Source organism: Cynocephalus volans, chromosome 9, assembly GCF_027409185.1.
Source record: "Cynocephalus volans isolate mCynVol1 chromosome 9, mCynVol1.pri, whole genome shotgun sequence".
Lineage (NCBI taxonomy): Eukaryota > Metazoa > Chordata > Mammalia > Dermoptera > Cynocephalidae > Cynocephalus > Cynocephalus volans.
In genome coordinates this window covers 147,445,174-147,469,444 of record NC_084468.1, presented here as the reverse complement: position 1 = coordinate 147,469,444, position 24,271 = coordinate 147,445,174, and the positions used below count along the sequence as shown (strand labels likewise).

The following is a 24,271-nucleotide window of genomic DNA, read 5'->3' as shown; positions in this document are numbered from 1 at the left end:
CAAGGGAGAGATGGTAAAGCCCAGGTACTCCCAGCCCATCCAGTGAAGATGCCAAGGGAGACAAAGACTCGTCACCCCTGGGTGACAAGATCTTTTCTTGCCAGCGTTAATTCAAGAATAGACTCCAACTACAGAAACGTGCACCTGCACCCAACAGTGTGCAAATACCCACAAAACTTTCAGAGATACACCACCTTGCAAGACACAGCATGGAAAGGGCACGCAAGATGCGTAGCCCAGCACAGAAGTCAGGGTGCAAAGAGTCCATGCCAGCCGATGAGAAAGATGGACGAAGGATGCAAACAGGCAGGTCACACGAGAGAAATGTGGCAATGAGTGTACTCCACACACACCCCATAAAGAGAAAGTCAACTTCACTTGCAAAGAAAGAAACACAAAGGAAATTTTTCCACCCACCACATTTCTAATGGTTGGGAAAGAAAGTACTATCCAGTGCTGGGAGGGGCAGGGGAGGTCCTGCCCCCCATGGCACCCACCCTTTACTTCACGTTTTCACTTGTCTCTTTTCCTCCTCTGCAGCTGGGGGCGGCAGCCCACCGACCCCGAGTCTGTGTTGTCTTCTGGTGCGGGAAGTGCCCCACAGCCACAGGTATCCATCCATGCTTGGGGAAATGCCAACCGCACCGGAGGACGATTTGCAGAAATCTGTGGTCAGCGGTTAACTCTACAGGAATCAGCACGTGTTATTTTCCAGCAGAGACCTGTTGTAGAGAAAGTTTGACTGGAGAGGACACATTGATACAGCCTTTCCGTAGCAGTGCAGCCTTCCCACTCTGCTCCACTTTCAAAGCCAATAAAAAGAAGGAGTTGGTAAGAAAGAGGGTGTGGGCTACAGGTGCACCAGCCCACCTCCTCGCCTGCTTTCTGTCTAGGCAGCACTGTACTGCTGGAGTCGCAGGTGAAGATGTTTGGGACGTGTGGGAGGTCGGACAGCATGCAGGGCGGGATGAGAGTGGGAAAAGAAACCAGGCCACCAGGCCACTGCAGAACTGTCAGCAACTGGACCAGCACATCAGCTTTAAAAAGAATCATACACACAACTAGGGCTTTGGTAAAAGCGACTGTAAAATCACAAGAGTTTGCCAAAGCAAACGTAATTTCACCCATGAATTTCATCAATTCACTATTTATTGGGCATCTACTTTGCACTGGTGAGGATGGACACAGCCCCTTCCCCAGAGCTTGTGTCCAGTGAAGGAAACAGACAAGACTGGAGAAGAGAGAAGGAAAGATGTGTGGTGCTCTCAGGAAGGCCTCTGTATTAGCCAAGTCTTTCACCTTCTGTATTTCTGATGCTTTCACATCTGGGGTCTTGATGACCCTGGAGGGATGGCCCCTCCCAGGGCTGGCCAATTCCTAGAAATGCCCAGGGTCTTGCCTTTCACAAGCAAACCATCAGGTCAGAGCCCATCCCCACTTCCTCTACAGGCTCTCACTCTCTTGCCCACTACCCTTTGCACTGATCACCCCAGGGCCAGGGACAGACAACCAGGGACAGCCTCCTGCACCCCTTGGGGCCACCCTGTGCTCCTCACACCATGCAAGGGGAGGGCTCTCCATGCCTCCCACCCCTGGATAGGATTCGGCACCAGCCTGTGCTACAAACATCCTGGCACAGGGGTAGATTCCTTCAAAACTTCTGTGAAAGCTCCATAAGAGAGTGCTTTGCACTGGTTAGCTTGGTATTTAATAATCTAGGGCAGGAAGGACCTTTCAAATACCAAACCCTCATGCCCACTCCTCCTGCTGTGGAACAGGCTGCCACAGGCGCAGAGGAGGGAGGTGCACAGCAGCCTCAGCATCTGTCACCGCAGGGTCACATGTCTGTAACTCGGACCCCAAAGGAAAACACATCCGTTTCCAGCAGGCTCTCAATAGCCTTGTACAAAGTCCAGTCCAGGCCAAGAAGAGGGAAATCAGGCCAGGACAGGGTAATTTTCCATAAGACACTTGCACTCCTCTCCCACTGCTGCTGCAGCAGATCACCATGAACTCAAACATGCACTTGCAGCATCTAACCCTTCAGAAGGCCAGCCGTCCCAAATGGGTGTCATGGGAGAATCCACGTCCTCTGAGGCTGCCAAACTCCTTGGCACTGGGCCCCTCCCGCCAATGCCCCTCTGACTTCGCATGGGGCCACCTGCATGATCCAGCGCACTCCCCCATCCACAGAACTCCTCACCTTAGTCACTTTGCAAAAACCCTTTTGCCACACAAGATAACATGTCACAGGTGCTGGGGATTAGGGCGTGGACTTATTTTGGGGCAGTATTTCTGTCTACCACACTGCTGTAACCTAACTCGCCTGGCCTGCTGGAATTTGGGGCCAGAGCAGAAGGGTACAGGGTCGTGCTTGTGTCTGACCTGGGCAACACCACACCCCTGGGCACGCACACACCCCTCGTGGAAGAGCGTGGGGATGAGTGCCACAGGGTGGGGGCCTGGGACATGCCTTCCTCTCAAATAACAATGGCTGCTGCCCATCGCCGAATGGCCACCAGCATCACACACCCAGCTGAGGACGGTGAGGACATAGCCACCTTACGCCTCATGGTGTTCTTGCAAATACTTTTCTCATTTCATGGACAAGGAAGTGGAGGAGGAGAATGAACTCCCCAGGGTCACACAGACCTGGGAGTGACCACGAAGGCTCAGTAACATCAGACGCAGGGTGCTGCTGGCATGGTTTCCCGCACATCTTACCTTCCCCTAAGACCAGGAGCTCTTTGGGGCAGGAGCTGTGTCTCCCCTTTCCTTACTGTCTTCCCCAGTGGCCAGCAGAGTGCCAGGTATACAGTGGGTGCACAATAAGAGCCTGTTGCCTTGACATACCTGCCTCGGCCTCAGGTACCAGGATGAAGCCAGCCTGAAGCACCCGCTGGTGAAAGTCTGAGCAGGAAGAAGAGCCATGACCCTCTCTCCACCGCACCACCGCCTGCCCCTGAGCCCTAGTGACTCATCCTCTGGGCACCTCTCAAGCCGAGGGGCCTGTCCCTTCAGTCCAGCAGTTCCAGAATCTACAAGCCCTGTGTGTGCCTCAGATGTGTCTTCTGTGTCCTCGACTTGAACAGTGAGCGAGATCTGAAGCACAGACGGTCAGCTCCTCTGTCCCTGTGTAGAGGAGGGCAGGCTGGAGGGGAGCCACTCCCATCCTCACCACAAAGTCCCCTAGAACAGGCCATGGTGGCTGTTGGCTGGTCACTGCCATCTGCCCCAAAGGAGAAGGCAGTCCTCAGGCCGTGACACAAAAGTCCGGGCCACCTTCAGACCAGAGACCAGGAAGACAGTATCTCCTGGGGGCTGGGCTGTGAGGGGGAGGAACAGAATGGCCTTTCCCTGCAGGAGCAAAGACCAGGCCTCTCAAGATCCTGCAGCCAAGGCAGTCTCTGTGGGCACCCCCCGCTCAGGAAAGGGGAGCTCCGTGGCTCTAACGAGCCAGCCAGGGCACCCAGAGGTTTCCGAGCAAGGACACCCCTTTTGGCATAAGGTGCCAGTACTTGGAGGGTTGGGAGGGCGTGGTAAGGGGTAGAAAGTGGGCCCAGAGACCAGAGAGTGGGATGCCGCAGAAGACAAAGGTTTAATCGCCAGGGCAAAATTATCTTCCTACTCTTACGAGAACTGGCCCTGGAGCGAGGGGGCTTTTTTTCCCCTTTCTGTGGGGAAGTGTCATTTGAGTCTGTCTCCATTGGTATCATGATGGCAGAAAACTAGGCGAAAAGTGAAAATACAGGGAAATCAAACATCATCTCTGTAACCTAGACGACAGCAGGGGTCACGTGGCCCCCGAAGATGGAAATAAGATAGGCTCGGACCCTCATTCTTTCCTGTGGAAAATCCTATATCCTCTGCCCATACCTCAGAAGCGGGGATTCTTGTGTTTTCATGCTCCCATTTATCTCTGAGTGAGGGCTACTACCAGATTCACTTAATGTTTATGGATCACTTAAAATGTGTTCAACCAAAGCCCGTGGTACTGGATTAGAGTCAGAGGCCTCAGGGTGAACTCATGTTCAACTTACTATATACACAGATGCATGGACATAATCACAAAGATGCATAAAAACAGTGTTGTAAGAATACGGAGAAATTTAAACCCTCACACACGGCTGGGGAAACTACAATGGTGCAGCCACTTTGGAAGCAGCCTGAATGTTCCTCAAATGATTCAGTACAGAGTCATCAAATGATCCAGAAATTCCACTTCTAGGTATATGCCAGGAGAAATAAAACTATGCATCCACAAAATACCTTGAATACAAATGGTCATAGCAGCATTATTCACAATAGTCCAACGCAGCCCCCTCCAAAGCACAACCACGTGCCCAACTCTCACCCAAGTGCATGCACAGGCCCAGCCCCCACCCAACTGTACCCACAGGGCCAGGTCCCCTGAAAGTGCATCCATGAGCCCAGGTGCCACCCAGCTACACCCACAGGCCTGTCCCCCCTACCTGTAGCATTGAGCCCAACCCCTCAGCTGCACCCATGGGCCCAGTGCCCCCAACTGTACCAATAGGCCCAGCCCCCATAAAAGTGAACCCAAGGGCCCAGCCCCCACTCAACTGCACCCACCTGGCCAGCCCCCACAAAGGTGCACCCGTGGGCCCAGTCTCCCTCAAAACACACACATGGGCCCTGGCCCCCCCAAAGCACTACCACTGGCCCAGCTGCCCCCAAGAGCACCCATGGGCCCAGCCCCCAGAAAAGTGTACCCATGGGCCCAGCCCCCACCAAGCTGCACCCATGGACCCATACCTCCCAAAGTGCACCTATGGGTCCAGGCCCCCCAAATGTGCATCTACCAACCCAGCCCCACCCTAACTGCACTCAGAAGCTCAGCCCCCACCTAACTGCACCCACGGACCCAGGGCCACCAACTGCACCAAGGGTCCAGCACCACCCAACAGCACCCATGGGCCCATCCCCCACCCACCTGCACATACCAGTCCAGCCCCCACCAAATGCACCAATAGGTCCAGTTCTCACCAAAGCACACCCATGGGCCCAGCCCGCCCCTGAGTGCACACATCAGCCCAGTCCCGACCCAACAGCCCTCCACAGGCCCACCCCCACCAAAGTGTATCCATGGGCCCATCCCACACCTAACTGCCCACACGGGCCCAGCCTCCCTCAAAGTACCCCCAAGGACGCAACCTCCCGGAATCAGTCCATTTTTGTTGCTTATACCAAAGTACACCGAACTGGGTGATACACAAAGAAAATGAAATTTATTGCTTAGTTTCTGAGGCTGGGAAGTCCAAAGTCCATCTGGTGGTGGCAACAGTGACCCAGGGGTATCACACTGCAAGACAGTGGAAGCAGAGAGAACAGAGAGAGAAGACAGACTCTCTTCTTTTAATGTCCTCAGAACCAAGCCTCTGTCCACTATTTTTAATCCATTCACTATGGCATGGTCCTGCAATTTAATCATTTCTTTAAAGCTCCACCTTTCAATTACCATAATAGGATTTCCCACTCTAAACAGTCACAGTGGGGGATGAGTTTTTAATACACAAAGCCTGGGGGACACAATTAAGCTTCAGTGAATTTTAGGGGGACAGAATTCAATCCACTACACCCCCCCAAAGTACACCCAAGGGCCCAGCCCCCCACCAACTGCAACCATGGGCCAGCGCCCACCCAACTGCACCCACAGGCCAAGCCCCCACAGAAGTGCAGCCACGGGCCTAGCCCCCGCCAACTGCACCCACTGGCCCAGCACCCCAAAGAGTGCCCTGCTTGCTCCTGACTGTACCCATGGGCCTAGGCCACACCTAAGATAAACCATGGGCCCAGAACCACCAAAGTGCACCCACCAGCCCAGGCCTCACCAAGTGTGTAAAGGGGCAAAATCCCCTGAACTACACCCAAGGGCCCTCCCCCCAGAAAGGTGCATCAACTGACCCAGGCCCAATATAAATGCATCCACCAGCACAGCCACCACCCAACTGCACCCACAGGCCCAGCGCCCACCAACTGTACCCACCAGCCGACCTCCACCATAGTACACCCTTAGGCCCATCCCACATCTAACTGCCCTCATGGGCCCAAGCCCCACCAATTACACAAAAGGGCCCAGCCCCCATCCAACGGCACCCATGGATCCAGCTCCCGCCTAACTGTACCACAAGTTCAGCCTCCCTCAAAGCACACACACGGGCCCCGCCCACCCAAAGCTCTACCATGGGCCCAGCCCCAATCAAAGCACTATCACCAGCCCAGCTCCCACCCAACTGCACCCACAGGCCCAGCCCCCACCTAACTGTAACCACTGGCCCACCAACTGTACCCAAGGGCTCTGCCCCCAGAAAGGTGCACCAACATGCCCAGCCCCAATACAAATGCATACAAGTGCCCAGCCCCCACCCAACTGTACCCACAGGCCTAGCCCCACCAAACTGTACCCACTGGCCCAGGGCCACCAACTGCACCGAAGTGTCTAGCACCACCCAACTGCACCCATGGGACCAGCCCCCACCCAACTTCATGCACAGATCCAGCCCCCACCAACTGTAGCCATGGGTCCAGCCCCCACCATAGTGTATGCATGGGCCCAGCCCCACCCCAACTGCACCCCCGGGCCCAGGTCCCACCAAGTGTACAAATGGGCCCTGCCCCAAGAAAAGTGCACCAATGGGCCCAGCCCTAATACAAATGCACACAAGTGCCCAGCCCCCACCCAACTGCACCCACAGGCCCAGACCCCACCTAACTGCACTCACACCTTTGTTCTTTTTTTTTTTTTTCTAACACATCGTCTTTCATCACTGACTGATCAAATTCTACCCTATCTTGAAGATTCAACTCAGGTGTCATCCCACTGTAGGCATCCCTACTTACCTTCTTTCACCTGGCTTCTGTCCTGGGACTTCTCTTTTACATTGACAGTCACCATTCGATGATGACACAGGAGGTGCTCCGTTTCCCTGGGTTTGGGTTTCAGGACATGCCTCTGGCTCTCCAGCCACTCCTGGAGGTCTCAGGCCCCCTCCTCTGGGTTCTTCCCTGGAGGAAAGTTACTGTTGCCAGTTAGACTTATTTTTAGCACCACCATGGGGAAAATGAGACCACAAGGTGCAGGCTTATGCAAATCCAGTGGCTGGGTATGCTCAGTAGAGAGCACAGGACATTATTGAATGTGCCTGGTGCAAGCGACAGGCTCTGACCAACAAACACACTCCAGGAAGAGAAAGAGTCAGCATGTGTAAGACTAATGTTACATAACTGGGAGCCACCCCTTAACTGAATATTCATTAGGTAAACAAACTATAGAAGCCGTATCCCGGCTGATGGCAGGGTTGTTACTTACTCTCCTGGAGGCAGCCTGCACTTCCCTGGCTGAGGGGTGTCTGCTTTACTTGGTATGGAAGTTACTTTCAGCAGGTGGCTGCTCACTCTCTCGAGCCAGCCTCCGCTCTCTACTGAACTTATGGATTTCTCACTTTTGAGTTAGGCTTGATGTCTATACTGAACTTACTTTTGTGTTAGACTTTTGGTGTGGGCCCTGCTCAGCCTCTGGAGCTAGGCCGCACTCTCTCTATGGAACCTGTATTTCTTCTCTGTTCTATTAAACTAGTTCTCACTTTCTTCCATGACTCTGCCCTTGAATTCTTTCCTGTGGTGGAGTCAAAAACCTGACAAGAGGACTGGGTGGGTTGAGGATGACTATCGGGTTCCCTGCTTGGATCCTACCTCCAACATTGGTGTCATTTAGTCTCATAGCTTTAAATACCTCCTATATGCCAACGACCCCCAAACTTATATCTCTAGTCTTAACCCAGCGCCCCACCAAAGTGCATACATGGGCCCAGACCCCACCAAACTGCACCCATGGAGCCTGTCCCCAACAAAGTACCCCCATGGGAACAGTCCCGCTCCAAAGTTCACCCATAGGACCAGCCTCTACCCAACTGCATCTTCAGGCCCAGCCTACCTCCAACTTCACCCATGGGCCCAGTCTCCACCAAGGTACTGCCGCAGGCCAAGCCTCCCTGAAAGTACTTCCAAGAACACAATCTCCCCAGAGTACACCCATGGGCTCTGTCCCCACCCAACTGCACCACTGGGCCCAGCAACCACCCAATGGCACCCATGGGGCCACATCCTCATGCTGTGTGCCCCCCCAAGTGCACACACGGGCCCAGGCCCCCCACAGCTGCACTCCTGAGCCCAACCCCCCAATTGCACCCATGGTCCCACCCCTACCAAAGTGCACCCACGGGCCCATTTCCCACCCAACTGCACCAACAGGCCAGCCATTCCCAACTACACCCACGGGCACAGAACCCTCTGGCACAGCCTTCTCCCAAAGCACCATTGTGCCTAAAACCCACCCAAGGACCCACATGGGCCGAGTCCTGCCCAAGATACCTTCACAGGCCCAGCCCCCCAAAAGTACACCCAGGAGCCCAGGCCCCCAAAAGTATACCCACAGGCCCAGACTGTACCCAAATTCACCCATGGGTCCTGCCCCACCCACCAGCATCCAAGGAGGCAGTGCCTCCCAAAGCATATGCACATGCCCAACCCCCACCCAAGTGCACGCACGGTCCCCGCCCTCCACCCAGCTGCACCCACGGGCCAAGCCCCCCCAGAAGTGCAGCCAGGAGCCCAGCCCACGCCAACTGTACCCACAGGCCCAGCACTCCAAAAAGTGGACCCATGGTTCCAGCCCCCTCTCAACCGCACCCACAGGCCCAGTGCCCACCAAACTGTACCCACGGACACATACCTCCGAAAGTGGACCCATGGGTCCAGGCCCCCCAATGTGTACCCACGAACCCAGCCCCACCCCATCTGTACCCATAAGCTCAGCCCCCACCTAACTGCACAGACAAGCTGAGCCCCCACCCAACTCCACCCACAGGCCCAGCTTCCACCAACCTGTACCCACCGACCCATACCTCCAAAAGTGGACCCATGGGTCTAGGCCCCCGGAAAGTGTACCCACGAACCCAGACCCACCCCATCTGTATGCACAAGCCCAGCCCCCACCTAACTGCACCCACTGGCCCAGGTATCCCAACTGCACCCACAGTGACAGTGAGGGGATGGGGAAAGTGTGCTTTCCCACACCCTGCTGGGGGAAGTGTGAATTGGGATGACCCCATGGAGGTCATTTGGTTACAACCAACCAAACCACCACTACACAGTGTCCTTTGTCCCAACAACTCCACTTCTGGAACTGAGCCTACAGCATGAAGTGACGTGCAGGCATGTTTTAGTTGTTGCATAACCACTCTTACTAGCAAAAGTTGGAAACATCTTACATGCTCGTCAACGGGGGCTGCTCAAATAAGTTACAGCATTATGCAGTTCAAGAGACTGCAGAACCTTCAAATGGTTCAGAAAAAAAGAGAGAGCTGATAAAGCCAATCGGTAAAAAATGTTAACATGGTAAATTTAGGTATGGCGGGCAGACTAATGCCCCTCTTCCAAAGATACTCATGTCCTAATCCCTGAAACCTGTGAATATGTTAAGTAACATGGCAAGGGGGAATTAAGGTGGCAGATGGAATTAAGGCTGCTAATCAGATGACCTTAAAATAGAGAGATTACCTTGGATTATCCAGGTGGGCCCACTGTGATCACAAGGGTCCTCAAAAAGGGAAGGGAGTGAACCAGAGAGACAGCAACTTGAGAAAGATTTGGCCTGGCATTGCTGACTTTGAAGTCGGAGGAAGAAGCCATGAGCTGAGGGCTGTGGGCACCTCTAGAAGCTGTGAAAGGAGGACATGGGTACTCCCCTGGAGGTTCCAGGAGGGACCAGCCCTGCCCACACTTTGACTTTAGCTCAGTGAGGCCATGTTGGACTTCTCATCTCCAGAACTGTAAGCATATAAATGTGGACTGTCTTATTCCACCAAGTTTATAATAATTTGTCATAAAAGCCATCAGAAATTCATACCCCAGGTACAGGGTATTTAGGTATTCTTCGTGTCATTCTTGCAATTTTTTTTAAGTTGGAAGTTATTTCCAAAGAGTTACAAGGAGAAACAATGCTATAGAACTTCTTTGTGTACTGATACGTTGCCCTGAAGTTTCCATGTTCAGAGTGAGCAGCACATGAACTTTCATGTAAAACATAAACACAACAAGTGAGGCGAGACAATAACAATAGTTTGTACACAGGTGGGAGATCCCAGAAAAGGGATCTAAACTGCTTACAGTGGCCTCAGAGGAGGAGCTGTGGCCTGGAGACAGTGGGAGGCAAACCTTTCATCATCAACTCTTTTGTACCTTTTGAATTCTGTCCCCCATGTAAGTATTTACTCCTTTATAGCGAATAAAAACATACAATCAAAGCAGCTGCAAGACTTCATGAGGCATCTGTGCCACTTGGGATTCCTGTAGGTGACTCGGCACTGGAAGCTTTTGGTTGTGGGGAGGGGACACAAAGGGCCACCACTCACCAAGAGAATGGCCTCTCTGATGCAAGCATCCCATTGGTCCTTCCTCAGAGTAGGTACAGCCAGGTGGGTTAAGCCTTCCTCTTTGGCCTCAGTTACCTGTAGGGGGAGGGGAGGGCGACAGTGTCTCAGCCTGGACTGTGGAGAGAGGCTACCTCCGAGCCACCAAGTGCCAATACTGAGAGCATGGCCCTTAGAGCCAGACAGCCCTGCTCCAATACTGTCCCCTCTGCTTGTCAGCCATGGGAGACACCCTGGTCAAGTAACCGAACCCTGCCCCGAGCCGGTTTTCTGGTCTGTAAAATGTCCCTGTGGGGCCACCTCAGAATTAAACGACAGCAGGAATGGAAAGCACATGGCAGCTTCTGATACACAGTAATGGCAGCCTGGGCTCCTACTAGATTTGTCCTCCATACCTGGTGAGGAAGGAGCTTTCTGCTGGGGTCAGGAGGCACGGTGCCCTGGACAAGTCCCAGTATCTCTCTGGGCCTCGATTTTTAGGCAATCTCTAGGGTCTCTTCCATGCTAAAACTCAGTGAGTCCTCGTGGGTCGAGGTGCTTGGAACACCCTTCTGGCAGAGCTCTCCTTTGAGGCCTGTCTCCTACAGCAAGTCCTCCTTGACTACACCAGTCTCCATGGAGCCCTCCAACACCCGAGGCAGCCAGTAGAGGGCTTTGGTGTGGGCTTTGGAGTCACACAGGCTGTGCTTCCAGTCCTACCCTGGCTGGTTGTGAGGTGTAAGCTAGGGGACAACTGGCTTTGCTGCTCTGAACCTGCTTTCTCTTCTGAAAGGTGGGAACCACAACAGCACCCATCCTAAGGGGTTACAGGAGGAACCAAGGAGCAAATGTGAGTCAAGTCCAACCCTCAGTGTCCGAGCTGGGCATCCTTAAGTGCTGGGTCCAGAAGGTCCCAGCACAGACACTGCCAGGCTCAACTTCAGCTGCCTCTGCCATTCAAGGCAGACTTTTTCAGGTGCCTGCAGCCCCAAGGGCAGGGTGGAAGCTGCTACCCTCCCCGCTCTCCAGTCTGACTTGCTCGACACCCACAGGGGATCCGTTCTCCATCTTCCTGTCCTCCACTTTCTCCCAGACCTTCAGCCCCTCCCAGCACCCCAACTCACTGACAACGCTCCCAACAACCGCCTCAGGCTCCCTGGCCTTCCGGACTCTCCTAGTCTCTCATCCCGCCCTCCCACGTGGCTTAGAACCCCTATTCACAAGGACACGCCAGGGTCCATGTGTACTTGCTCCTCTAGGTTCAGCCCCCATCTCTGGTCACCCAGATTCCCCCAAACGCTCTCTTCGCTCCCAGGCCTCTCTTTCACCACCTCCCTCAGGACTCACCACCCCCTTATTTCCCCTAAGGTCTCCCCGCTGAACCCCACTCCCTGCAGCCCCAGCCCCCCTCGTCCCCTACCAGCTCCCTCCAACCCTCTTCCTGCCCCGCCCACCAGGCCTCCCCCTCCCCCGACTCCCACCCTCCGCCCCTTCTTGCCCCGCACCCCGAGGTCTCTCCCCTAACCCGTGAATCTCGGCCGCCCCTCCCCCCGTCCCCGCTCCCCAGGGCTTCGGGCCTCTGCGCTTGTCACGCACCCCACGGAGTCTGTGAGCTTCTGACTGGGCCCCGCTCTCTTGAACTCCATGTCAGCCTTGACGATCTGGAAGAATTTCTTCATGGTGACAGCTGGCCCGGCAGCGGGGGGCCGCGAGGAACGAACCGGAAAAAAATACCGCGCCCCCCGAAGTCCCGCCTCCGCGCCGTCGCCCACGTGACGTCAGTCCCGTGAGGCTCTCTAGCGTTGCGTGCTTCGCTGGCCCGGGGCCACCGTTCTGCACTTTGGGGTCGCGTTTCTGTGGCATTTCCGGACTCTGTTGCCAGAGCGACGAGCAAGCTTCTCCCTGGAAGCCGTGCACCTTCCGCGCGTTCTCAGAGGGGTGACAGGACAGGCAGGGACAAGCCGACTGATCCTCATGGAGAAATCTCTGGCCCTGTCCTTTTCCCTGCTCAGGATATTTCCCTGGATCCCCAGCGCTTACGTGACAAAGTCCCAATTCAATGTGGGGGCATTCAAGGCCGCCACCACCCAGCCCGGTTTGGACCTCAGTAGCCCCCCACCCACGTACCCTATGTGGGAGGCGTTGCAGAGGATGCACCCCACTTGGGCGGACAAGACAGAAACAAGCTAATGGTGGCATATGTGTTGGGCTGTTCAGGCGGCAAAGGAGACACCCAAAGTGACAGCTAAAATAAACCTCATGAGTTGGAATGACATGGGCAGAGACGGAGGGACGGGAGCCTTCCAGGGAGCCTTTCAGGCAAGAAACACTCTGCACCGAGACTGCAAGTGAGATATCATGGGCTTTCTCTAGGAAATGAAAGAGTCCCATGGCTGGGGGAAGGGCAGAGGAGAGGAGAAAGATGGTGATGGGAAAGAATTGTGGAGGGTTCTGACCCCCAAGGGGCTGAAATTTTGGAGATCTGAGGTTATCCTGAGGATTTTGAAGGGATTTAAGGAAGAATAGGTTACAGCCCAAACTTGAACCTTCCTGATCTTCAGTTTCCTATCTACGAAATAGGGATAAGAATAGCACCAGCCTCCTAGGAGGAGTGTAGGGATGATGTTGCAACTAGAAATCCTCACTAAATGTCAAATGGTATAATGTTTTATCACTTTAGTATTTATTGAGAGTCTGTTCTGTACCAGGAGTGAAGAAAACAGACAAAATTCTCTGACCTCACGGAAGGAGCTCCCGATTTTTTGGAGAGAAGTGGGGAAGGAAGACAGACTTTACAATAAATACATAAAATCTGTGTTCTGTGTGATATGTTCACTGAAAGAAAAAAATAAAATCTGTAATAGGGAAAGTGGTGTTATAGGAGAGATCAGGCTGGGGCAGTTTGCCACATCAAATAAGGGATCAGGAATCGTAAAAAGGCATTTTTGAACCACCAGAGAAATTTGAATATTTCTGGGCATTAGATAATATAAAGGAGCTATTAATTTTGTTAGGGGCAATAAAGTCATGGTAGTTATGTTTGACAATAAGTTTTTATCAGTTATAGATGCATTCTGAAGTATTTATGGGTGATGGGACATCTGAGATGTGCTTTAAAATACCCCAGAAAAGAGCCGGCCCATGGCTCACTCGGGAGAGTGCGGTGCTCCTAACACCAAGGCCACGGGTTCGGATCCTATATAGGGATGGCCGGTTAGCTCAGTGACGGAGCGTGGTGATGACAACACCAAGCCAAGGGTTGAGATCCCCTTACCGGTCATCTTTAAAAAAAAAAACCCAGAAAAACACACACACACAATTTTGGTAAGATTTCTTGTGGCTATATTTTCTCCATGTAATAAACTTGAACAGCAGAGCAGTCATTTCCCAAACAGTTACTGAGCATCTACTAGGTCAGGCCAGTAGAGTCACAGTGCGGAAGAAAACAGACAGGGTCATCTGCCCTCATGAGGCTCACAGGCAAGTAGGGACACAACTAGGAAATACATATTTAGTGATAACTTCTATGAAGACAAATAAAGGGGAAGCAAGGAATAAAGAATGATAGAGCCTCTCTTTTAAACAGGCTCATCAGGTCAGACCTTCAAGTAGAGACCTCTGAAGGTGCCAAGGGACCAAAACATGGGGATGTCTGGGAGAACAGCATTCCAGGCAGAGGTAACAGCAAAGCTCAAAGGCCCAGAGGTGGGAACTTATTCACAAAACATTGTGCCTGTAGCGGGGCGAGTGAAGGTGAGAATTGATTCTCTGCCAAGAGCAAGTAATGTGTGGTCTTACCATCCCCTCAGTGGAAAATTCCACAGCTGTAAGAAAGTATGGTTATAGGAATGAGACAGCAGGAAGGGAAAATCCTTGAGATGTATTAGTTAGCAATTGCTGCATAACAAATCATCCCAAAATTTAGCCACTCCAAATAACAAATAGTTTCTGTGCATCAGGAATCAGGAGTGACTTAGCTAGACTGATGGTTCTGCATCAAGATCTCTCATGATGTTGCAGTCAAGCTGTTGGCTGGGGATATATTTTTGTCTGAACGCTTGACAGAGAGGGGAGTTGCTTCCCAGCTCACTCAGATGGTTGTTCGTGGGTCTCAATTCCTTGCTGGCTGTTGGCTGGAGGCCTCAGGTTCTTCCTACATGGACTTTGCCATGTGCTATGTTTTGAATGTCCCTACCAAATTCATGTTGAAATGTAACATTCAGCATTGCAACAGTATTGAGAGGTGGGGCCTTGAGGATGTAATTAGGTCAGGAGAGCTCTGCCTTTATAAATGGATTAATGACATTGTGTTGGGAGTGGAGTAGTTATCTTGAGACTAGCTTTGCATGAGTTCAGCCCGATTTCTGCTCTCTGTCTTCTGTGTTTGATTCAGCCTTCCACCCTTCCTCCATAGGATGACCCTTGCCAGATGTAAGGGCCATGCTCTTGGACTTCCCAGTCTACAGAACCATGCACCAAATAAACTTCTGTTCTTTATAAATTACCCACTTCGTGGTATTCTATTATAGCAGGAGAAAATGAACTAAGACAGGCTGCTTGAGTATCCTTGTGGTATGGTAGCTGGATTTCTCCAGAGTGAGTGATTTCAGAGAGAAAGAGAAATGTTCAAGAAGGAAGCCACAGTCTTTTCATAGCCTGTCAACCAAAGTAAAAGACCACCTGGTTGAGGTATGAAACAAAGGAAGTTTATTTGAGAACTCAGTAATGATTCTAGAGCCAGGCAGCTGTCCAGACCAAAAATGGCCCAGAATACCCCACCCCACCACATGTGCAGGTCTTATTTATAGCCAAAGGAAAGGAAGTGACATACAGGAACAACCTGATTGGTTACAGCTTGGCATTTGCCTTATTTGGTCATGGTGTGATCCATTGGCAGCCTGTGATTGGCTGAAGTTTGGCTGCTGTGATTGGCTGAGTGCAAGACGAAGTGGATGAGTGCACAAGTTCAGCAAAAGCTCAAAGTCTTCCCAGCTAAGAGGTTTCTGATGTTCCAGCTGAGGTGGCCTCTCGGCTCCCTCTTAGGTACCTTAACTAGACCAATGCTATTTTCTTTTCTTTTCTTTTTTTTAAAGATGACCGGTAAGGGGATCTCAACCCTTGGCTTGGTGTTGTCAACACCACGCTCAGCTAGTGAGCCAACCGGCCATCCCTATATAGGATCCGAACCCGTGGCCTTGGTGTTATCAGCACCACACTCTCCCAAGTGAGCCACGGGCCGGCCCTAGACCAATGCTATTTTCTTTTTTTTTGGCAGTTGGTCCATAGGGAGATCTGAACCCTTGACCTTGGTGTTATAGAATGCTAATTTCTTTATCAAACCTAATATCAGAAGTGGCATACCATCACTTCTGCTATTTGCTACTGGTCACACAGCCAACCCTGGTACAATAGGAAGGGCACTACACAGTTATGTGACTACTAGGAGGCCAAGATCGTTGGGGACCATCTTAGGTGTTGCTTACCACAGTAGAGCATTAAGTAAAGCTGCAGTACATGATGCTGTCTGCCCACTAGTTTACAGTGTGTAGAAAGCATGCTAAGTGCAGTGGGTTGAATTATGTCCCCCTGAAACTCACTGAAGCTTGAATTGTGTCCCCCAAGTTTTAGGTATTAGAAACTTGGCCCCCAACTGTGACTGTCAAGAGGGTGGGAAATCCTATTATGGTCATTGAAAGGGGGAGCCATGAAGAGGTGATTGGATTGTAGGAACATGCAGTGAATGGATTAAAAGTGGTGGTCAGGGGCATGGTTCTGAGGGCTTTAAAAGAAGAGGAGAGTCTGTCTCTTTCTCTCTGCTCACTCTGCTCTGCCATTTTGCAATGTGATAATCAGTCATCACTGAAGTCACCACCAAAGAAAGCCTTCACCAGATGTGTTCTTCACCTTTGGGCTTCCCAGCCTCTGAAACTGTAACCTTCACTTTGTTTTCTTATAAATCACCTAGTTTCAAGTATTCTGTTATAAGCAACACTAACCAAAAATAAGCTTGGGATAAAGAGCAAAATTCTAACAGTGGTTATTTAGGTTGGGTTGTTATGCAGCATTCCCCCCCCCGCTTTTTCCCTAGCTTCCAAATTTTCCCTAACGGGGCTATCTGACTTTTACAATAGAAAATAATATTTGGTGCTGGTCAGTTAGCCCAATTGGTAGAGCAAGGTATTATAGCACCATGGTCAGGGATTCGGATCCCTGTACCAACCAGCCACAAAAAAGAACATTTAAAAGTAAAATACAACTTCATTAAGCCTTTAGGCCTACTTTATAGCAAATGAAAGGGATAGAAAAAAATTAAATAGCATCAGAATCAGAGAGAGACTGGAAGATGCTGCACGGCTGGCTTTGCAGACTGCATCAGTCTGTTTTTGCTGCTTATAACAGAATACCCGAAACTGGGTAATTTATAAAGAAACAAAATTTATTTTGTACAGTTCTGGAGGCTGGAAAGTCCATGGTTCAGGGGGTGTGTCTGGTGAGGACCTTGTTCTTCATGAGAACTCTCTACAGGGTTTGTCCCAAATCAACCAGGATATCACACGGTAAGAACGGGCTGAGAAAATGAAAGCTAACCTTCTCACTCACTCTCCTTATAAAGTCATCAGAACTATGTCCATTACTCCATGAATGACCAAACCATTCACGAGGGCAAAGTCCTCACAATCTAATCACCTCTTAAAGGTCCCACTTTACATATACCATAATTTGATTTCTCATCCTTTTAACACTGTTACCATGGAGGTCAAGTTTCCACTATGTGAATGTTTGGGGGACACATTTAACCCATAGCAGGTACCATTCATGGCAAAAGAGACTTTGCAGATGGGATTAAGGATCTTGAGATGGGAGATCATCCTGGATTCCCTGGGGAGTGCAGTGTCCTCACAGGGTCCTCACAAGAGGGGAGCAGGAGGAGGGTCAGAGTCAGAGAGAGACTGGAAGATGCTGCAGTGCTGGCTTTGCAGCTTTGCAGACGGAGGAAGGGGCCACACGCCGAGGGCAGTGGGTGCCTCTAGAAGCTGAGAAAGGAGGACATGGGTCCTCCCCTGGAGCCTCCAGAAGGAACCAGCCCTGCCCACACCTTGATTTTAGCCCTGTGAGACCCACTTGGGACTTCTTACCTCCGGAATGGGAAGAATAAATTTGCGTTGTTTTAAGCCACCAAGTTTATGGCGATTTGTCACAGAAGCCATAGGAAATGAAAACAACCCCTAGGCCAAACAATCCTAGGAAATAAGTGCTGATGTCTCTCCCCAGTTTGCAGGCAAGGTTGCAGCATTCCGGACAGACTTGTCCAGATCCCTACACTTTGCAAAGGCAGGATTTGAACCCAGAACCTTCAGAGTCCAATCACACTTCAGAGAGGTGCTTCTGAAACTGTAATGCACACTGGAACCCTATGCAGATTCCGATGCCTCCGATCTTGAGGAGGCTGAGATTCTGCATTTCTGACCAGTCCCCTGTGAGGCTGATAAAGCTGGCTCACAGATGGATGGTGGAATCCTGCCTGGCATTTCCCCTGGTGCTGAGCAGACCCACAACAGATGAACGTGTCCCCATCATGACTTAGGTCAGGAGAAACTCTGGGGCAAATGGAGTCAGACTCTCCTTGGTTCCACCCCTGCTGCTACACTTCTGCCTCAGTTTCTCCACCTGGAAAGAAGGGATGAAAAATACAAAATGACATAGAAATGAAATGAACCAAGGTCCCAGGGTACGGATCCCTTTACCTGCCAGCGCCAAAAAAGTTAATAAATAAATTTAAAATAAAAGTAAAGATTATAAAGAATAATTTAAAATGAAAATGACATCAGTCACAGTGCAGCCCTAACCCTAACTCAGTAATATTGATCCCATCTTTATTTAAAATTTTGATATTTTGTTCATTATAAATATTTTCTCATTCCTTTTGATTTTTGAAGACTTCGCACTAAATTTTTTTAAGTTCTTTTACAATTTAGTGTCTTTTAGTATACCCACAAAGTTGTCTGACTAAGCACTATCTAATTCCAGAGCATTCCCATCACCCTCCCAAAACACTCCCTGTTTCCCCTGTCTCCCCCTGCCCCTGTCAACTGTGAGTCCACTTTCTGTCCCTGTGGATTGACCTGTTCTGCATATTTCATATAAATGGAGTCACACACTATGTGGCCTTTTGTGTCTGGCGTTTGTCACTGAGTGTGATGTGTTCAAGGTTCATCCACATGGTTGAGTGTGTCAGAGCCTCGTTCCTTTTCATGGCGAAGTGATATTCCATTGCATGGATGGGCCACAAATAAACTGTTGTCTATCCATACAGTGAAATATTATTTATCCTGATGTCTAAGTTTTTCGGTCACTCCCCCTTGAATTTTTAGTGAACACCTTCCATGCCTCACCCAAGTTCGGGTTCTGACAGTGACTTGCCAGTGAGTGCACCGGCCATTCCTATATAGGATCCGAACCCGCGGCCGGAGCATCGCCGTGCTCCCAGCGCCGCACTCTCCCCAGTGCGCCACGGGCTCGGCCCAACAGTGACTTGAATGTTTCATGTAAGTTGCTCCATTCAGTGCATGGGGTAGAGCCCCTGCAGCCATCCCCTCCAGCACATCATGGATTTCTGTCCCACAACCACACTCTGCTGTAGCCACTGGCCTCCACTCTTGTCCTCCAACTAGTCAGGCTGTGTCCTGCCCCAGGGCCTTTGCACAGGCTGCTCCAGTCACATCCTAACCCAAAGGTCATTCCCTCTGAGCAGCCCTCCCTGAAGTTGCACCCTAAAGCCATTTCCCCACCCATGTAGCTCTATTTCCTTTCTCACATTTTCCATAGCCTAAAAGTCTCATTTATTTACATGTATCCACATCTGGGGTTTGCTGGGTGGATTAAATGAGCTACTTAGCACAGAGCCTGGCACATAAAAAGAGTTATGTGGTTTATCAATATCAAGTAAATACATACCATATTAAAATGAAATAGAATTTAAAATGGGTATACACGCTATGGAGGAAAAAGGAAGGCTGAGAAAGAAGGTAATGGTGGCTGAACAAATTTACAAAAAGTGGCCAGAGAAAGTGATGGGAGATTGAAGGAAAAGGCCATGCACCATGAGGGGGAAGTGTGTTCCAGGCAGAGGGCACAGCCCGTGCAATGGCTCTGGGGCAGGACTGAGCCTGGTGTGTGGGAGGAACAGCGAAGAGGCCTGTGTGGCTGGAACAGAGTGTGGAGGGGGATAGAAGGAGGAGGGAGGGCAAGGAGGGCACAGGGCAGGTCGTGCAGGGCCCCGTGGGCCGCGGGTAGGACTCGGGCTTCAATTTTGGAACATTTTTATTGAGTTTTAAGCAGCGGAAATATGACTCCCATACAGCACTTGGCCCAAATGCATCAATATATTTTGAAATATTTTGAACAGTATGTGCACATAGCAAGTGTGATTTTTTTAAGTGTTACTTCTTTGTGGTTGGTATTAGTACAATTATTGCTATCTTTATGAAATAAGTTATAAACTTAAGAGCGCTGTGCATGGGGCCTGGCACACAGTATTATCAATCAAAGTGTTCCTGTCACTGAGGTTGCTGTGATTGCTGTGGACGAGTTACGCACTCACACGTGCCAAAGACACTTACGGAAGCACCATACACAACTGTGCACTGCTCTGGGTATTTTTCCTGTTGTTGTTATTCCTGCTTCACCCTGGGGTGTACTGAGGCTCTTTTCCTCCCATGGGTTGCTTATGTCCAGATCTTTCACTTCCTGGAAACAGTGATTCAGGGACCATGAACCATTGACAGCTGCACAACTGTCTCCTTGGCTTCTCCAGAGAGCCAGAACCAATAGGATATGTTATAAATACACAAGAGGGAATTTGTTAGGAGAATTAGCTCATGCAATTGTGAAGAGAAGTCCCACGATAGGCTCTCTATAAACTGGATGCCAGTAGTGTGGCTGAGCCCAAGTCAAAGGCCTCAGAACCAGGGAAGGCGATGGTGTCCTTGGCGTAAGACCTGGAAGCCAAAAGCTGGAGTCTCAAGCTCTGATGTCCATGGATGGGAGAGAAGAGTGTATCCCAGTTCCAGCAGATAGAAGGATTTGCCCGTTTCCCCCATCTTTTGTTCTCTCTGGGCCCCCAGCAGATTGGAGGTTTTCTGCACATTTTGAGGGTGTATCTTTCCCACCAAGTCCACTAAGGCTCTGATGCTAATCTCTGCTGGAAACACCCTCATAATCCACCTAAAAAGAGAGCTTTACCACATTTCTTGGCGCTTCTTAATTTAATCAAGTTGACACCTAGAATTAACCATCACAGGACTTTTCACACATTCTCCTCCTGTGCTTTAGGCCCCACCACAGCTGGTCTCCATAAACTACCCCCTGCTGATGGGGGTTGTCTGCAGTCACTGGAATAAGTCACAGCTCGGTTAGGAGGGAGCAGAAAGCAAGTGATGGACTCAAGCCAGACCTCTGCCACTGAAGGGCAAAGTCGACCCTCCTTGTTCTGCACAACAGTGCTGGAAGCCTCACACTGGAAAGAGGGTTAAACTGTGGGTTGCAGAGTCACACATTCCTGGGCCAGCATAGGAAGAGAACTACTTAACCTTTCAGATTTTCAGTTTCCTCATCAGCAAAGATGGGATAAAGTGTTTTGAGAAGATTAAGGTAGGATCACAGAGGTGTAAATTAGATCATGTATATTAACACACTGCCCGGCCCTCCCGGCCTGATGCAATCACAGGAGATTCTCTCCCCACCCACAAGACCTCCAACATTCCCACCCACTGCCCTGCCCGCCCTCCTGCAAGGAGGAGCCGCCAGTCTTTGGTAGGCAGGGACCTAACAGCTCCACCCTCCTAGAGGTACATATATACCACAGCACCGACTACAGTCTTCTGCAAGATTGGCTACGGAGACCCCTTTCACAGGCCCCTTCTAAGACCCTCGCAGAGTCTCCTGCTCCAGGTAAGCAGGGAGATGGGATGATGTGGGTTTGGGAGGCTGGAGCATAGTAAGACCCATGGCTCCCTGAGCGCCTGCTCTGTGCCAGGTGGGAGATCACATCACGCAAGGGAATTCTAACACCAGATCCTGTTATTTAAACACACAGCTAAATGCTAGTTAAAAATACATATACCCAGGTCATAAGGTACAGTAGGTACTAAGGCTGGGATCCAACCCAGTCACAGGGTATCTAGTTCCAAAGCCTATGGGCTTTCTGAGGTCCCATGCAGTCCAGTGCTGTTGACTTGTATATAGGTAGATTCCTGGGGTGGAGAGAAGAATCGGTGGGTGCCTCAAACGTGGTAGCGAGCAGGACCAAAAGACGAATGGTGGCCTTTTTAAAATAAAGGAATTATTTCCTCATTTCCAGGCAGTCTACAGTGGTGTCTGCTTTCTGACCAAGAGAACTGCTGAGCTTGGATTCTTGTTCTCTGCCCTTGGCAGCTACTCGTGACTATTTTGTGACCAGCTTCAGGTGGCAATAAAGCGCCTCTGGACAACTGCTTCTGCAACTGAGGCCAGTAACTCAGGACATCAAGGGCTGCCCTTAAGTGACACGGGGGCATTTAGGACAGGAAGAGATCCCAGGGAGCATCTGCTTCTCATTGGAGAGTAACTGCAGAGCCAACCTCCTGAAGAAAGCCCACCTCAGTCCAGATTTTTATTCACACTTGATGGCAGTGATGGCAGCCCTGTCGACAGTGCTGTCAGGACTTGAGGCAGAGGCCAAGTGCCCCATCTGTCTGGATTACCAGAGAGATCCTGTCACCATCGAATGTGGGCACAACTTCTGTCACTCCTGCATCAAACAGTCCTGGGAGAATCTACAGGACAGTTTCCCTTGCCCTGTCTGTCGTCACCAATGCCAAGAGGGGACCTTCAGGAGCAACACCCAGCTGGGAAGGATGATTGACATTGCCAGGCTACTCCACATCACCCGGAGCAAGAGGAAGAGGAAGGAAGAGATGTCCTTGTGCGAGAAGCACAACCAGGTCCTGACCCTTTTCTGTGAGGAGGACCTAGAGGTGTTGTGTCCCCTGTGCACTCAGCCCCCTGACCACCAGGGCCACCACGTGAGACCCGTAGAGGAGGCCGCCTCTCATCACAGGAAAAGGCTCCGCAGCTACATCGAGCCCCTGAAGGAGCAAGTGGCGGACGTTCAGAAGCTACTGGCCGCCCAAGACAGAGAACTATTAGAACTGAGAGAGAAGGTGGAAAACCAGGCACAGAAATTGTCCTGTGAATTTGAGCACCTGACTCAGTTTCTAGAACATAATCAACGGGCAGTTTTCTCAAGGTTAGCTGAGGAAGAGAAGGACATTCAACAGAAACTCAGTGCAAACAGAGCAGCATTTTCAGACCACATTGCCACTGTCAAAGGTCTGCTAACGGAGGTGGCCGAGAAGAGTGTGATGTCGGAAGTGGAGCTGCTGAGGGACATCAGGAGCATCCTGGGCAGGTGTGAAGGCCTGAAACCTCCCGCGCTCTATTCCTTCCAGTTAAAGAGAGAAGCGTGCTGTCTGCCTCCACAGAATGTGGCTCTTCGAAAGATTATACAGAGGTTTAGAGAAGAGGTGACTCTAGATCCCGAGACAGCACACCCTAATCTGCTTGTCTCCGAGGATAAGAAATGTGTGACATTCGTGAAGAAAAAGCAAAGAGTTCATCAGAATCCGAGGAGATTTACAGTGTCTCCAGTCGTCCTGGGTTCTGAGGGATTCGATTCCGGCCGGCATTACTGGGAGGTCCAAGTGGATGACAAGCCTAAATGGACCGTGGGGGTCTGTAAAGACTCCCTTTCCAGGAAGGGAAAGCGGCCCCCATCGGGACAGAACAGACGCTGGACGGTTCAGCTGCGGAATGGTGACTATGTGGCTCAAGGTGCGGTTCCAGTCACTCTGCTGCTGATGGAAAAGCCCAGAGGGATTGGTGTTTATCTGGACTATGAGCTGGGCGAGATTTCCTTCTACAATTTGAACGACAGGTCTCACATCCATTCTTTCACCGACACATTTTCTGAAGTTCTGAAGCCTTATTTCCGTGTGGGACGTGATTCAAAACCTCTTACCATCTGTGCAGTAACAGGCTGTGAAGGATGAACTGTGACATTGCTTCATTTTCTTCCTGTAATTTATGGACAGTAGGTAGAATATTGTACAACTATACAGCTGGTCAATTCACCACCAAGAATTTTTTAAAAATTATTTTACCTATATGACTTCAACGTAGGAACTATTCCTATTTTGTTTCCTCTTCTTTTAAAAAATAATTTTGTTTCAATAGCAAGAGATTTGGTGGTAGCTGACAGAAGTGTGGAATTAACTTTAAGGTGTTCCTGGAATTGTCAAATTAGAGCGTGTGAAATTGTAATTTCACAGGTCTAATAAGTTTTGTGTACACATATGTATTTTTACACATGTACATTTACCTGTTTTATTAGTACATTACAAATTCCAGGCAGAAGAGAAGACATCACTGTAAGAGACAATTCTTTGACGGTCTCTCCCATTTTTGCATGTGTTGAGAGCAAGGCACTGGTTGCTGCAGACTATATTTTCAAGGACTTTTTTATGGGAATACGGTATGAAAAGACAACATATTGTATGTTTCCAACTATATGACATACTGTAAAAGGGAAAACTATGAAGGCATTGAAAGGATCAGTGGTTGTTAGGGGATAGAGAAGGAAGGGATGACTTGGCAGAGCATAGGGTAAATTTAGGGTAGAGAAACTATTCTGTGTGATACTATAATGGTGGATACGTATCACCTGTCTGGCTCCTACAACTGTCTGGGCATGGCCCAGGCCTAGTGTCCAGCCTTCTCAAACAACTCTAGAAAGTCCCCAGCTC

General features: G+C 50.5%; 1 protein-coding gene and 1 long non-coding RNA gene across 3 annotated transcripts; one reads left to right on the top strand and one right to left on the bottom strand.

Annotated features, from left to right (window-relative positions):
- Positions 1-253: 253 nt before the first annotated feature.
- LOC134386599 (uncharacterized) lies at positions 254-12,146 on the bottom strand. 2 transcript variants are annotated; one of them, XR_010024472.1, is made up of 4 exons: positions 12,027-12,146; positions 10,434-10,529; positions 6,862-7,026; positions 254-722 (listed from the first exon to the last, which is right to left on the bottom strand). It is a non-coding gene; the product is annotated as an uncharacterized LOC134386599 (long non-coding RNA). The 2 variants fall into 2 exon arrangements; XR_010024473.1 differs by lacking the exon at positions 6,862-7,026.
- Positions 12,147-22,093: 9,947 nt separating this feature from the next.
- Positions 22,094-23,518, top strand: LOC134385832 (tripartite motif-containing protein 75-like). The gene has a single exon (XM_063107508.1). It carries the CDS (start codon positions 22,094-22,096, stop codon positions 23,516-23,518), a length of 1,425 nt encoding a protein of 474 aa, XP_062963578.1.
- The last annotated feature ends 753 nt before the right edge of the window (positions 23,519-24,271 follow it).